Source organism: Limanda limanda, chromosome 17 (assembly GCF_963576545.1).
Source record: "Limanda limanda chromosome 17, fLimLim1.1, whole genome shotgun sequence".
NCBI lineage: Eukaryota > Metazoa > Chordata > Actinopteri > Pleuronectiformes > Pleuronectidae > Limanda > Limanda limanda.
In genome coordinates this window covers 19184848-19200963 of record NC_083652.1, presented here as the reverse complement: position 1 = coordinate 19200963, position 16116 = coordinate 19184848, and the positions used below count along the sequence as shown (strand labels likewise).

The 16116-nt window shown below is 41.7% G+C and overlaps 3 protein-coding genes across 3 annotated transcripts; 2 read left to right on the top strand and 1 right to left on the bottom strand.

The window, feature by feature from the left end:
• The first annotated feature begins 3 nt into the window (after positions 1-3).
• Positions 4-3276, top strand: LOC133022747 (inactive serine/threonine-protein kinase 19-like). Its single transcript, XM_061089637.1, has 7 exons — positions 4-123; positions 796-891; positions 989-1131; positions 1672-1910; positions 2011-2108; positions 2552-2699; positions 3010-3276. Exons 2-7 carry the CDS (start codon positions 798-800, stop codon positions 3053-3055), a joined length of 768 nt encoding a protein of 255 aa, XP_060945620.1. The 5' UTR covers positions 4-123; positions 796-797; the 3' UTR covers positions 3056-3276.
• A 488-nt stretch (positions 3277-3764) lies between these two features.
• Positions 3765-10984, bottom strand: LOC133022748 (ras-related C3 botulinum toxin substrate 1). Its single transcript, XM_061089638.1, has 6 exons — positions 10613-10984; positions 9202-9273; positions 7896-8013; positions 7558-7620; positions 5502-5661; positions 3765-5413 (listed from the first exon to the last, which is right to left on the bottom strand). Exons 1-6 carry the CDS (start codon positions 10645-10647, stop codon positions 5283-5285), a joined length of 579 nt encoding a protein of 192 aa, XP_060945621.1. The 5' UTR covers positions 10648-10984; the 3' UTR covers positions 3765-5282.
• Positions 10985-12577: 1593 nt separating this feature from the next.
• LOC133022749 (small integral membrane protein 10-like protein 2A) lies at positions 12578-15039 on the top strand. Its single transcript, XM_061089639.1, has 2 exons — positions 12578-12955; positions 14053-15039. The coding sequence occupies exons 1-2, from the start codon at positions 12776-12778 to the stop codon at positions 14071-14073; spliced, it is 201 nt and encodes a 66-aa protein (XP_060945622.1). The 5' UTR covers positions 12578-12775; the 3' UTR covers positions 14074-15039.
• Positions 15040-16116: the final 1077 nt, after the last annotated feature.

Below are 16116 nucleotides of genomic sequence, written 5' to 3'. Positions count from 1 at the left end.
GAAGAAGAAGACTCATTTGGTAATTGTGGTTTGGTAGCTGTGATCAGTGCAGAAGAAGAAAGGAGGAAGAACAGGACACAAAACAATGTGAACAGTTACGTCATTGATCTTAATAGCTGCCAGGTACGTGCTGCAACTGGTTTGAATGGTTGTGTGTGACGTGTGTGTGTCAGTGTACGGACCAAGTTGTGTTACGTAGCACTTAGCCGCATTAGCTTGGCTAACAACAAAGACATAAAGCGACCCAACCGGTGGGTCCTGGTCAAACATGTGTTTCACCAGTGGATATGAAAGCCTGGGTTTATTCCCAGAGCTGTAATTTGGACTAGAAACTTTGAAACAGTGAATATTTTACAGCTAAGCTCATGAACTTAGCTTAGCTGTCGCAAAGTGACAGTACGTCGTGTTTTCGGTTGTTGTTTTCCAGCAGGAGGTAAAGGTGTGACCTGTTTTCTATAAAATCATGGTTTGATTGCACAGTTAAAGGAATAGTTCACCCAAAAAAATGAAGATTCACTCATTATCCACGCACCACTATGCAGGTGGAGGGGTGGGTGAAGTGTTCTGGAGTCTCAGGGGCTGCAGTCAGATTCAATACAATTCAAGTAACTGGGGATAAATTCTTGAATCGGAAAACAGAAATCGTGTCTCATGATTTCATATGTCTGAAGCCTTGGACTCAAACCCTTCACCCACTGTGGTCAGTGTTGCCTTCAGGGAAGAAGAGCAGCTGTTGGTGTGATCAGCTGTTTGAGTCGGCAGGTCATGACCTCTCCTCCATCATTTCTCCTCCAGGTATGAACAGGAAACGGGCTCTGATTTCTGACACTTTCAAAGTGAAGAAGAGAAGAAATGGCACAGAGAGGTTCGGAGTTGTCTGCCAGGGAGACGGTGGGTTCGGCTGAAAGATTATACACAGAACACTTTTTCTTTTAGGGGGTTTACGCCCTCCACTCACTGACCATCCATGTATATCTTCACCTCAAAGGGCCAAAAGACATCCGATCCACGCTGCAGTACCTCATGACACTGTTTCCCAGAAAGCTCTTCAATGACGCCCTGCCTCAAATTGTGCTGAAGCATCAACTTTACAGTATACACCATGACAAGACTTCAGTGGACAAGGAGGTGGTAAGTGTCTCTTTAATATTAATGTCTATATTTATTAGATGTTCCAATACCATATCTCCCTTCCTGGTACTCGACTTGATCGCATATCAGTACGTTGTAATAATATCAACTTATTTAACATATTTGAACAGTTTTATGGCACCTACCTCATATGGCATTGGTGATGGCTGTCCTTGTGTGGGCTATTGCTAGTTTTGTAAGAAATAAATCTTGCCACATTTTTGCTCACTTTAAATAGCACTACCCTATGAGAAACCCCTTCTTCTTAACCGCTCTAAAAACAGTGTCAGTGTCAGAACTGAGCAGCTGCTGTTTTGGAGCGGTGAAGACAAAGTGATTTCTTGGAAAAGACCATTGCAGTATTAGCTGGAGAAAACGATTATTCTTGTTATTTGAATCTGTGGATTATCGCTCGCTGATGCCCGACTTGGCATTTTCGGCAGTATCTGAGGCATTTCTGTTGCTGGTATCAGAATATCTCTTATGTTGACCTATCTTAATGTGAAAGTACACAACACTCCACCCCCTTGTGTTTCCCAGAATAAAATGCGGGAACAAGGAGAACTGCTGGTGTTCCAGCTCGGGTTTGATACGGAGGCTTATGGGCTGATTTTCGCCTCAGACTTCAAGGCCAAGGTGCTGGCAGCAGAGGAGGGAAAAGTGACCGCAGCGACGGTGGAGAAGTTCTTGGAGAAATTGTTAACCTCCTCTTGCACGGATCTGAGCTTCAGCAAAGACAAAATGATCAGAGAGTTCCTCTTCACAGACGCTGAGATAACGTATGAAAAATCCTGTTTTACTCGAACAGTTTGAAAATACTTTACATCTGAGTCCTCAGACGTTTCAAATATCAGCATCTTTATTTTCTCCAAACCCTAGGCAGCTGGTGAAGTCAGGGGTCCTGACTGTGAGGGACGCAGGCAGCTGGTGGCTGTCCATTCCCAACTCAGGCAAATTCACCAAGTACTTTATACAAGGTGGGTGTCGAGAGCACTCTCACTTAACCGCCATAAACATTCATATGTAGCGCTGTCAGTTAAACTTTTTACTGGCAGCTTGATGGGAACAGCAGACATAACAACAGGGGGAGCTCTTCACTCACTGCAGGCTCCACTAATGGCCTCTTTAGTACGCCTTTGAAATCTAGGAAGTGTCTCAACAGTGTGAATGTTCTCCAACTAAACTGCTTTGTTGTTTTGTCTCAGGCAAGTGTTTGGCCTTTATTTAATGTATTTATTGTATTTAATGTTTTTACTCAATGTCTGGGTTTGATGCAGCAGCACAATTGTTTCCCTCTGGAGACACTCAAATAACCTTAACATGTCATTAACATGTCACTTGTTTTACAAGATTTTTTGACAGTGACCTGCGAATTGGAGAATTTGTTTGTTTCTAACCGACTGTCCCCTCCTCCTGCCAGGTCGCAAAGCTGTGCTCTCCATGGTGAAGAAGTCCAAATATAGTGAAGTGTTGCAGGCAGAGCTAGAGGAGCGGCGAACAACCTCACACGTGAAATTCCACATGAAATACCACGTCCACGATATTGTTGGTGCCGACCTGGTGGAGAGGTAATATTTCTTACCTTCCTCACTTGGATGCTAAGAACAGGTTCCTTCATACAGCTGCTCTCTGGTTTATGATCCCCTCAGTCAGCTCAGTAATTGAGGGTTTTCTGTTACAAGATCGGACAAACTCCAACCTTCAAAAGCAAGCCAGCTCAAACCCCTTACTCAGAAAATCATCATAAAACCTACGATTAGTTAAAAACTCTGTTGTTTCCGTCAGCGTCTATTTACCAACTGGATTAACATGGTGTATTACCTGAACTGTACTCTTTAAGACTCCTACAATAACCTTATTTTACTCTTTTCTTTCTAGCATACCAACAACGTCAGGGGCATTGTTGCGATTTGTTGATTCCTGAGGCTTCGTAGCAACACGGACCCAGCGAGTGACTGAAGACCTGAAAGTTCACAAGATTAACTACGCTTGTGAAACGTGTTTGTGTGAAGACTCACAGTTGATACATCCAAGATTTCTTGTGTAGATTCTGTGCAAAATGTTATATAAAAACCTTGTGGGTTTATGAATTGTCAATTATGTTGACATGACCATGTCAAGATTTCATTTATCCTGTAATGAATAAACATACGAGTGATGACTTACTTGCACACCATGAAACCAACATGATACTGTTGTCTGTGTGGTATTTGAACTTTGGCCGTTGGTCTCTGTGGCACGAAGAAGCCTTAGCTGCTCATCTGCTAAATTCGTTTTTTTGGGTCTATACTCCCTGACAGGTTCACTCTCCGAGTCTTTAATATAATTGTTCCATTCAATGTTAAAAGAATAAACTAGATTTTACAGCCGTGCAGTAAGCTAAATGTTCAGTTGTGTGTCCTATCAGTCACTTCATCCACTGAACGGTTTCTTTTCAGTCAGTATTAATTGAAGAGAAAGGGCTGATTCAAATTTTTAAAAGTATAAAAATAAAAAGGCAGAAAACCATCAAATCTGGAAACAAATTCTCTTTACAATGAAATTTCCACATTCACTCCGCATAATTTTCATGTGTTAAATGTGTTACTGGTGTTAAATCAAAAGAAAAATTAGTTTCCATTGGTCAACAAATCTGTTTTTTTCAAGAATTTATTGGCTTTTTCAAAAAGTGACAATAGCTTTTATCCATAAAACTAACAAGTCACAACATTGGCTTGAATTAAAGCACAGCTTGATGTCTGAATACAATACAGATGAGCAACATGTACTTAACCCCTGATCTAGTAGTTCAAATACAATTTGTAAATAGGCAAAAAATATAACTGTAGCAATTCTAATCTTAGTTTTCAGTATATGTTGCACATACATGCTATCAGCATTAATTACAAAAAGCTAGGCTTGCAGGGAGATTAAGGTAGCGTTAACTGTAGAGGTAATAAACAAAGGATATTCATAGTGTTAGTTTAACAATACAGTGAGTGAAGTGTGATACAAAATAGTCAATCACAGGATTATAACAAAAATGAGTACACTGTATACTACACCATAACCGACAGTAGCTTTGTTACTGCTTCTTAGTGACATTGCTTGGCCAGTAGTGATGCTATTAAAAATCGTATGTGCTGCAGAAAAGGTTTCTGATAAATGCCCACAGAGCATGAAAGGTGCTCTTGATCCCCACCACCAAAACACCTACACAGTTCTAATCCAATATCTAGTTAACTTGTCAGCTTTGCACTCCTGGGCAGCTAAACAGTTACGATATTTCTCGGGTAATATCGCAGAGGAAAGAAAAATACCATAAAGCCAAACACATAAAATACTGGATCCTTAAGGTCTTTTTCAGGGATGAATAGCACTGTAAGAGCCAGCAGACGTTTTCACAGAGTGAATTTGTAGTTTTTTCTCTGTCATCATTACACCTATGAAAATGAGGCATCATACTTCATGTGCTAGGGCTGAAAACAAACTTCCGCTGAGGAGATTATGGTATATGAATGGTAAATTTGATACAAAAAGGACTTTACAGCTGGTTACTTTAAGTTCTTTTTTCACCGTGTGATGACACAGGATTGCTCTAGAAAAGCGAAACTGAAGTGAGCCCAATAGAAACCGGTCATGAAGCTGAAACAAACAGCAGCACAAAAGTTTTCAGCTGTATTTCGGAGGTTTGAGACACAAGAACAACAGTTTTCTTTTGGCTGAATTACAGTAAGTGTGCAGAATGTATTTGGCAATGTTTCTTCCACTCAAAACAAACAACCAAGACTGTAAACAAAAAAAGAAGGTGGACAACCAGTGGAAGAACAAATTGAAAACATTCCACTGTCTTTTTTTTTTTTCTTTAACAAAACATCCAATTCATTTCAGAAGGCCTCAAGATTTTAATAATTTCATAGACTCATCTATACAGTACACGCTGTTAAAAAAAGAACTAGGGTCTAAAATCATTCAACCCCATATCCTAAATCTGACCCTATGTCAAATTCATCATGGAAACGGCTGGTAGAACAGCTGTAGCTACGCTGATGGAAGAAAAGAAACTGAAGCACATTGTTTCGTGTGTATACTGGTGTGTTTCTCCTGTGTCATTAGCCACCCTCACCACTAGCTGTCATGTTCCCCTGTAACCGGTTCAAATGGAGGAAGTCCTAGAGGAGAGCGCACACCTTCCTCTTCTTCTTGACAGGTGGAGGGCAGAGGACGGCCCGGATGGCCTCGTCAAACACAGTTTTAAGGCCACGCTGGGTCAGAGCTGAGCACTCCAGGTACTTGACGGAACCTGAGGGAAAAGCACAGAGAAATCCGTTTAATGTCTGTCTTTTAAATATTTCAGCTTGAAAGACCAGGTAATGAGTCAGTGCTGTTACCAATCTCTTTGGCCATAGCCAGTCCCTGGGGGTAGGTGATGGGAGTGAGTTTCTTCTCCTTCAGCTTCTCTATGGTGTCCTTATCATCTCTAAGATCCAGTTTGGTGCCCACCAAGATGATGGGAGTGTTGGGGCAATGATGTCTCACCTCAGGGTACCACTGCACGGAAACAACAACACAGGTTAGAGGCTTTACTTCTCAAACCTTATTATTAGCAACAGATGCACACAGCTGGGACTGCAACACAGTGTTTGTTTAGAGTGTGGAGTGCATTTAAAACACCAGCTGATGCTTGATGAGCTTTTTGGTCACTCAGGCACATCAAGCTGGAAACACTGACCAAGTATTACCACCATTCAGGCTGATCAGTTAAACGTGTTAAACAAAAAGTCCGGCAGATCTGTTATCTGACCCGCTGATAAATATATGTCCAATATTCATTTTCTTTTAACTCAATTTTTGCTCTCAACCATCTCATGACAGAATTCTCTGGCTCCTGAGCAGAGGAATGTGTTCTCAACTAGTCATTAGCTGTTCGGTGATGAGCAGTTAGCGTGTGCTGGGTTTAACGGAGCCCTTCACCCGAAAAGTGCGGCTGGTTGAAGGGTCGATGCTATGAAAGTGAAACCAGAACAGAAGTCATTGGCAATAAAAACCAACGCAGGCAGTGTCTGATTTTAACTTCCTGCAGATACTCGTGTCACCCACTGCTTTTATAGAATTACTGATAAGTGACGAAACTTAACTTTCTACAAGTTTATGGGTCTCTCTGTGTCTAAACATTTACATTAATAAGTAATACACTTCAACACAGTTGAGTGCAGCTCTTTCTGCTGCCACAGCTACAGACGAGAACTCAGCTAATCTCACTGGGAACTGAAACTGGTTGGCTCATTCTTAGCAAAAATGTTTATTTAGAACTCATTAGGAGCAAATGGGAAGTTTGCGGGTGCTACTCAGCTGACGTTCGCTTTACTTGAAGCCAACATCTCACTGACTCTTAAAGGGTTTCACAAAGTTTTCTCACGTAACCCTGAGCCACAGTGGTGGATACTCAGGGATTCAGACCAAAAACCCCTTTGTTTAAACTGCACATTATTATCATTAGTTTTGGTACCAGTGAGACATTAAAATAAAATCCAGGGGGTTTACTAACAGATTAATGCATTTAAAATCTTTACAGATGCCAAAAACACAATATCAAAACATAAACTATTTGATTTTTTGCTGCGATGATCAAAATGTAAATAGCAAAAATACAGTGGTCACGTTACAAAATAAATATTTAAGTAAAAGCCACGAACGTGCACTTTTATGTATTTGATTGGCCAATGCATTGACTGGTTCAACTTTTTTTGCTGGAGCCCCGAGTGCTGTGTATAAGATCTGGTTCATTTTAATGAATCGGACAGATATGTTTTCACACGCAGGCATAATGTCGGTCTGAACACAGCCCAATGGTTCTGAACCAGTCACTGTCAGGACTGAAACCACAACAGAGGAATAAAAGCAGAGTGGAATGTCATCTATTTTAAATGTGGTCAACACCCTTCCTTAAGTTAAAACTCTGTTTTAAACCTGGTGATCTTGAAGAGCAAATTCATTCAACGGATCAGCTAAGATGTCCCTCACCTATTGTGTGTCTCTTTGTCAGCATGGTGCTTTTGCATTCCTTATAAATACTGACTGCACAACTACAATTTAAATACCTCAAGCCAACATTGTTGTGGTACCAGATACCCTGACTACCCCAAGATGATTGGCTCGTGCAAAATTGTCATCAAACCTCCAGCTAAAGTGATGATGCATTAACTGGAATGTGTTTGTCGGGCGACACAGGAATCTACCAATCAGATCAGTGCCAAAAAATCTGATCCACACAAGATTAAATCAGTAGCTTTTGAAGTTGCATCATCTTCCAGACAGATTCTCAGCAGAAACCAGTGTGCATATACATATTTACAAAAGGTCATCCAATGAAAACTGTAAATCACTAAAACAGTTCCATGGTAACACCTTCACAGCCTCCACTATATCCTTTTTGGGTCAACTCACCTTGGCACGGACGTTTTCAAAAGAGGCTGGGCTCACAAGCGAGAAGCAGATGAGGAACACATCCTGGTGAGAAAAGAAGGAAACAATGCAATCAAAGTCCACAACAATCACTTCCTGACAAGAACAGAAACAAATACTCCTGTGTTCATAAGCACACAAAAGGTGTGGTGTTTTTCTTTCCCTCTGATTTCCTAATTCATTCTAAGCTCCTAATCTTTCCAAATGAGTAATGCTAGGGCACAGCTGGCACCAAAATATACGTACAGCTCATGGCACAAGTCAAAGGGAAGAATAACAAGTCTAATATAATACAGCATTGTCAAAATGTGTCAATGTACCGTCTGAGGGTAGGAAAGTGGGCGGAGTCTGTCGTAATCTTCCTGTCCCGCTGTATCCCAAAGGCCCAGGTTCACTGGTTTTCCATCGACCATAACATTGGCAGAGTAGTTGTCAAACCTGATTGAAGTGATAATGGGAGAATTAGACCACAACAAACACATTTTTGCTAAAAATAAATTGACAAAAAAAAAATTCCCAGACAGGAAATAAACAGTCAAGCGTTGAAGTGCAAAACAAGTTCTGCATTGATCAGCTGGGCCTCTTCAGCTCCCTCTTGAAAATGAATCATCACCTATTTAATCTGGCTCAGCTAAACGGAGCATGTTGTTTATTAACAGCCTGCTCAGCCAGTCCAGACGGAATGGCAGACTGATACAGAGAAACACAGTTTCCACAGCTGTTCTGGAACCAGATGGGGTGCAGGTATCAAAAAAAAGTAGACCTATGCATGCACTGGCCACCGTTTTAGAACGACACGTTCACGAGTTCCAGACCCGCGAACACAAGGAAACCAAGTGTTTGTATTCACACCATCTAGGCGTAACATCATACCCCAAAATGGCAGGCTTCCTGTTGCATTTTTCATAATGCTCCTTGAGTTTTCTTTTTAATGGTCACGATACACATGGATTCCAATTTTGGTGAAGCTCGGTCGTTGGGAAACCTAGGGGCTGCGTTCCAGGTGGCACTGTTGAGACATTTTGCCACGCCCATTTCTAAATACTCCAAAATACGTACATTTTCACCACTTTCTAATTTACTGCAAACTTTAGACGATGTTTAAGCACGTTGAAGCCCAAAAAAAGCCAATTCATTAGACGGAAAAATAATAAGAATCCTTTCAATTTCAATAGGGCCTCTCACTGTTGGTGCTCGGGCCCTTAATATAAAATGTTGGTAGCCTTGATGGAGTTCAGCTTTTCTGGTTTCCTTGTATGCGCATGTGAAACTGGTTAAGTGGTGCCGCATGCGCAGGTCTTAAAGAGTGGCTGTGGGATTCTCGCATTCGTAGCTGGGGGGCGGGGACTGGGGCTCTGCAGGTCGATGATATTGGGTTTTCCTGCAACACGCCTATCCCTAAATCTCAGTTGCAGCCCACAGCAGTGATTATAACCTGTTCTGCAGGCAACCAAATATCCATCTGAATAGGCAACTGAAATAAAAGATGCCTCAAACATTATGCAGAGAATGTACAAGAAAGGGTGGAAACAAATAATGCATTAATAGGGCCGATGGTCTCCTAGTCTGGCATAAACAAATGCATAAATGAACCAGCCACACTAGGCTGCAGTCTCAGATACTCACACTGTGGGGATGTACTCTCCAGGAAAGGCATTGGTGGTGTAGCTGATGAGCAGGCAGGTCTTACCCACAGCTCTGGAGGGGAGAAAGACACGGAGGATGAATTGTTTAGTTAAAAAAAAGAAAAAGCCTTTCTAAATACAACAGTGCTTTGAACTTATGTAACAGCTCAAGAGCAGAGCATCAATGAAATGCCAAACAAACGTTTCCTGGAAGTGATCATATCCAGATTCTCTATCTGTGATCTAAAAATCAAAGACTCAAAGCAGCAAATCTCATTGGAGAAGCTTCAACCAGAGATCTCTCAGCAGATTTGCCTGGAAAATTACTTGTCAACTCGTTTGCCAATTAACTTATAAATTGTTTTGCTCTTATCAAGTCTCAGAGTTCAAATCATACAAACAAATAACTGATAGTCATCCATTCATTTGGGAAATCCGGTTTAGATTGTGCACACTGGAATAGTTTTTTGCCAAGACGAGTACACAGGATGAGGGGTGTTTACTGAATGTGAAACTTAAGTGTTGTACAATCTCCAATGAACCATTGAGTCAGAATCGAAAAAGTCAGTCATAGGCCCATGGGTGACTGTGCTGCTGTGCTCTCCACCACACCCTGACCAGTATGAGTGAGTTTACCTCCCTCTCACCGTGTCATAGTCGGTTATAGCTGGTGTTTTAACCCTTTCACCAGACTCAGACTGGTTAACGATCTCCTGCATTTTTAAAAAAGCCTGTCGAGAAGCTGAAAAACCAGCAACGCAGCAGAGCATTGCACAAACACGTCGGTGTGAAGCTGGAGTTTAACTCGTCGCGTTGCTCAACAGGTGAGTCAGTGTGACCTGGTGTGTGACTCACCCACAGTGGGAGGAAAACACAGTAAACTAGCTAAGTGTTGTTTCACTAAAACAGAACAAAACTATCGATTATCAGTGGTAACGTGGGAGAAAACCATAATATCCACGTAGTATTTATATATATATTTATCTTGCTCATAGTGTATTCATCGTTCATATATCATACAATACCTCTTAATACTGTACTATTCCATATGGATTACTGTAATCCATACGTACTGTAAATATCTTATTTATTTACATATACCACTTTAAATATGCACAATATTCTGCACCTATACTGCCTTTTTTTGCACTTCTGGCTAGATACTAAACTGCATTTAGTTGTATAAGTACTTGTGCTGTGCAATGACAATAAAGTTGAACCTAAACTAGGAGAAGCAGGTAAAGTTAGAGCCCGGCAGCTAACTTGACCCGTCTTGGGAGAATCCTGGCGTAAAAGGGCTTCAGCGTTAGCTAGTCTGCTTTGAGCTAAATGCTACACTTCGCCATTCGAGGTAAAACCAAAAGGTTCTCGGAGGCCGGAACCGAAACCGAAGCTCCATGAAGTCCACTCACCCGTCTCCGACCACGACACACTTTATGGCCTGCATCGCGCCGCAGCTACAGGAATGCTAGGTTAGCCCCGGGAGCTAGCTAACGTTAGCTAGCGCACGTCTCGTTTCCTTTGTCCGGGGTAGGGGGGGTAGCTCGCTGGGTTTTCACGCCCCGAAACAACGTCTCCTTCTCGGGCGTGTGTTGAGCTGGAGGGCTGGAGGGGGGGGGGGGAATCCAAGGCGACTTCTCCGGCACTTTAGCACAAGTTGAGTCAGACGTGGGCGCTCGACATTCCCATGCTGTCGTGGGCTGATCGTGGAAGCTGCGAGGCAACAACAGCGGCCACCACCCCTGAGCTGAGAGAGAGATAGAGAAAAGTGAAGCCGGACACCGCCACCACCAGACGCTGCTTCCGGTGCTGGGACGTCGCCACGCCCACCCGGGGAACCACCCCAAAACAAACAGCTGGCGGTCCCACGGGGTTTCTGTAAAATCCAGAGAACACAGAGCAGGAAGACACGTCACGAAATGTGTCGTTCAAAAATGCAAATATTTCCTCTGATGGATTCAAAATAAACAAAAAGAACAAGACGGGGGAGTTAGAGTGTGACACGGAATGAGGATGTGACGTCAGATAACCCAGCCTTGTTTACGATGGATTCTTTTATTCCCTGCACTCAGGTTTACTGACTTTATTTTCTTACTGTCAAATAATACAAAGAAGCATAAAAGAAACTCACACATTAAATTAAGTTTTTCAACGGGACTGAAACCTCATGGAGCTGCGTCATTTACTTCGATTAAAAACACATCGGTTTGCAGGCTTCACCTCATCACTGGGAAATTAAGAGATTGTATAAAGATTAATCTGACAAAAGGTACTTTTTGATAGATATTGGGAATTTTCTTTTGGGAGTTTTGCACGGAAAGCATTAATGCAAAAGTATTTAATCACATAAACTAGGGTGGCACGATGCTGCCAAATGTTATATTAAGATAAACATTTTCATATGAATAAATATAGATACTTGTCACCATAAATGTGACGTTATTGTTATTTATTCTATATTTAAAGTCAGATTATTGCTCCTGTGTGAAGGTTGTAGATTTTAAACTCTGGTTTATGAACAGACAATGATGTCGAGCAAAACATTTTACAAATCTGAGGAAGATTTATTTAAATAAAGTTTGTTTATTTAATTCTTAGGGCCCGAGCACTGACAGGAACTGACAGACAGTGAAATTGTACGGATTATTATTTTTATTTTTTTCAGGCAGATTAATTGGCTTTATGAGGGCTTTAACATGCTCAAATTCTTACCAAAATTTAGAAAGTTAGAAAGTGGTGAAAATTTACGTATTTTGGAGGAATTTTCAATGGGCGTCGCAAAATGGCTCAACAGTGCCCCCCGAGACCCCCGGAACGTGTTCACATTGACAGATCTTCACAAAAATCATAGGTATCATGACCAGACAAACAAAAGAGTCTTAGGTGCAAATGGAAAAACGCAACAGGAAGCCTGGTATTTTGCATTTAGTGGCCATATTCCACATTTTGACTTTGAGGTACTTGTACCAGGGCTTTCATCAGATCAATTTCAAATTGAGATGAGTGTCATCACAACAAGACGGAGATACAAACTAACTTAAAGATCGATTTTTCGTCACACGGTGTGACCATGGCGTGGCGTCAAAGTTTGACCATTAAAACACAATGTTCTGTATCGCGGACATACATGGACCATGAATCCTTTGATGCCGTAAACAAACAACTCCACTCCTGCAGTGACAGAGGTCAAAGATCAAAGGAATCTTTATGTCTTGCAAAGGTGACGTCTCTCTCTCTCTCAGAATTAGACAACTCAGTCCAGCTCTATGTGTCCATATTTCCTCAGTGCTTAAATTGTTTTTCAAACTGCCTGGGAGTCTAGACTCGGGGCGTGAAAGACCCACGTTCCTCTTCCGTGTGTCACACCGTCACCCGTCCCCCGGCAATCAGCAGGAGTCGTCGGGGCGGAGCACCTCTGCCAACACAAGCAGCCCCGTAAAGAAAGATGGAGCTCGGAGTGAGACAGCGGTAGGAACATGAGCTGTCAACCCGCAGCCTCTTCTCCCGTCGCCGGTTCTCCTCAATAGCTGACACCGTCTCCTGGCAGAGAGCTCCCGCCGGCCGACAGCGCCTCCATGGCAGCTCTGTCCCATCTGGTGCTCCGGTTCTCGGACTCCGCCGGTCGCTCGTACGGCGTCTTCTCCAAAGGCTTGACGAGGACTTTGTTGATATTCTTTGATCTAGCATGGCGGCTGCGGATCAGATTCCCGTACATCTACCTCGTCGCCTCCATGATGTTTAATGTCAGATTACAGGTAACGACCTCCCCCCGTCGTGTGGTGAAAGACACGTAGTCAAGTTTACCAGGGTATCGTGGGGGAAACAACAGCTTTTAAAGGTTCAGTGTGTAGAAATTAGTGACATCTAGTGGTGAACTTGCACGGTGCAGCGGAACACCACTCACCTCACTCTCCACTTCCAAACATGGAGGAGAACCTGTAGCCTTCAGTTGTCATAAAAACTCAAAAGGTGTTTAGTTTGTCCTGTCTGGGCTACTGTAAAAACATGGCAGCCTCCGTAGAGAGAAGCCACTCCCTGTAAATATAGAGTATTTAAATTTAAATGGCCCATTCTAGGGTAAAGAAAACCACAATTAGTACAATTTGTGCCAAAAGATCCCTTTCACCTAAATCGTACACACTGAACCTTTAAATGGGGTTAGTTAGTTTATCTAGTTATAAATACTGTGCTGTATGAAGTCATGTTGTCTGCACACTGAGATGCTTTTCTTCTTTATATATTCCCCCTCTTCGGATAGATGGTAGATTAGATTTAAAACAATTTAAAAGCAGTTGCTGGTTTATTAGATGAAACTAATTTTGTACAGTAAAACACTGTCTTGTTAATCATGTCAGAGACGAGTTGATTCTAAGTCCTGGGCCATACGGTTGAAAATTACACCAAGATATAAAGAATAGCGATTATTATCGCGATACATTTGTTCTGACTATAAATTAAATGAAAAAAATATTTATAATGCTTTTTTACAGTTTCTAAGATGTACATGGTTTACTTTATGGGGACAATCAGTATTTCCAATATATCTGCAACACGCTAATCAGTAGTCACGCTGGCCTTTATCTGTCTTTCTTTAATTTCCATCACATCTCATTTCAGTATCATGAACTGACAAATACGAGTTGAAGACGTTCACATTAGAAAGTCCGAAACCAGCAAATATTTCTGACATTTCTTTAAAAAATGGCCTAAGTAGGTTTGATTATCACGTATTCGGCTCCCACACGTCAATGGGTTTACACGACTCTGTGACATTTAAATGATTGAAACTGACTCTTCAGATTCCCTGTGGACGTTTTCACTCCTGTGTGACGGCCTCTTCATCTCTTCACAGGTGCACATTGAAATCCACTGATCAGTCTCCAGTGCCTGCTTTTGGACTCAGAAGAGTTGACTGTGAGCGCTGCCATGTTTCAGTCCTCTCCAGGCGACTGGCTGATGCTGCGGCCTCTTGCTGAGAGGAAGTGTAATTCTGCAGACTGGTGTGGCGACGCCATAATGTGACAGCGCCTGTTGCCGTGGTCAGCCCGCGTCACGCGAGCTCAGTGCCTTTTTGCGGGGGGGGGTTTGGGAGGAACAACAGTGACGTCTGCAGAGGTCAGTCGGCAGAGAAGGAAGATGCATCAGGAGGTTTTTCACTTGCCACCGAAGATTCAGGAGCCGCTCATCATGTCTTGGAGGACTGTGGCGTGCGAAAGGAGAACTGTGGGTTTCAGCTTAAAAACTGATGATTGTTGCTGTGGGACGTTGTGGCTTCTTCTTATTGTCTGACATGTATGTTTTTTAGGAGCTCAGTGTAAAGATGTCACAGAAAAATACTGGAATAATTTCACTTTAATTAAGAAAATAAACATCTACACCGCATGACACCGGCAAAGCATGTTTGTAGCTGTGGCTTGGACACTTGATTTGAGGCTGGGGTCGGCTGGATCATCGGTACAAGGTCTCTGTCAGGAAGTGCAGCCTCAGAGGGAATCACTGCATGTCCTCTTTGTGTTCGTACACACAGGTTGCCACTGTTGTGTTGCACTGGAACGGTAACACATTTTACGTTCAAAACTATTTTTGTAACTTCATTTGTCCCGAGTGTTTAATCTGTGATAAATATCAGGTTGGACGTCACAGAACCGAGGGCGAGAATGATTTGAATTTGAAAAATAATAAATTAATGAAATCGCTCTTCTAAGCCCTTTTTTTGTAATTCTTTATCAAATTGGCAGTGTCTCTTTTTCTATTCATTTGACCGCTATAGATAAATGTCATTTTGCATTACTCTCTGTATCTTCAAACAACATATAAACATCCAAGTGTGGAAAAACCCTTCTCTCTCACTTCCCTGTTTTTCTTTCATCTCCAGTGACGTGTGTTCAGTCTTAAAACAGAAAGAGCGGAACTAGATTTTGCAAACACATGGACCAGGGATAGACATAGTGACACAGGATGCTACAAGTAGTAATAAAACAATAATACTGAAGTATAATACTAAAGACGCAAATTAGGGTAGAAGTGACAGAAAGGCATATCTATTGGGAATAATTACAATTTAATGTTTCTATACTAGGAGTTTCATGAAAGTTACGTTTTATAAAGTCTATTCCTTATTTACTTTGATGGAGATTGCATGCAATATATCCACATCTTCCAGGTAAATTGTTTTTCCACATTGTTTTTTTATTTTCAACACAAGCTTCCCTTTATTTTGATGTACTAAAGTCTGTCATCAAATCCATTTTATAAGCTTCATGTGGTATTTCAGTAAAATTACATCTAACCATTAAACTTAGGGTGAGTTCTGACCTAGAACATTTGCAAACACACGACTAAACCACTGAACCAATGTAGTGGACATTTTAATCAACACTACAATAAAACATTGTAGTTCATGCAGGAGAAGGGAAAAAGTTATCCTGCACCTTTTCAGAACTTAGCACTATAGGTTAACGCTGCTCTCTGCTGAGCAACATGGAAAAGCAACGCACCTAATTAAATTGGAAAATTTCACTTAAAAGGGAAAAGCTAAATAATCGTCCTTTTAACCTGCTTTTCATTCACCCATGACTTGGTAAATGTACACAAAAGCCTGCATTGCATTTTGATTAATTTATTGTAATGTAGATATTCAAAAATCTCCCATAAGAGACAGAAGATGGCAGCCTGCTCCCATTTCCTCTGCTGAAAAATGAGTGTATTGCAGTACCTGGTGTGTCCACACGAGAGAAGCATCCTATCACTTATTGGCTCGACTGTTTCATCTGCTGGAAACCAAAAGAATCACTCAGTGATGAATATAACAATGATTATATTTGTCTATTGCTATTTACCTAATTCTGCTTTTTGTTGTGAATTATTGCGTCAGTTTTTCTTACACAGTGGTTTATTGGGTAAGTTTAGTTTTAAA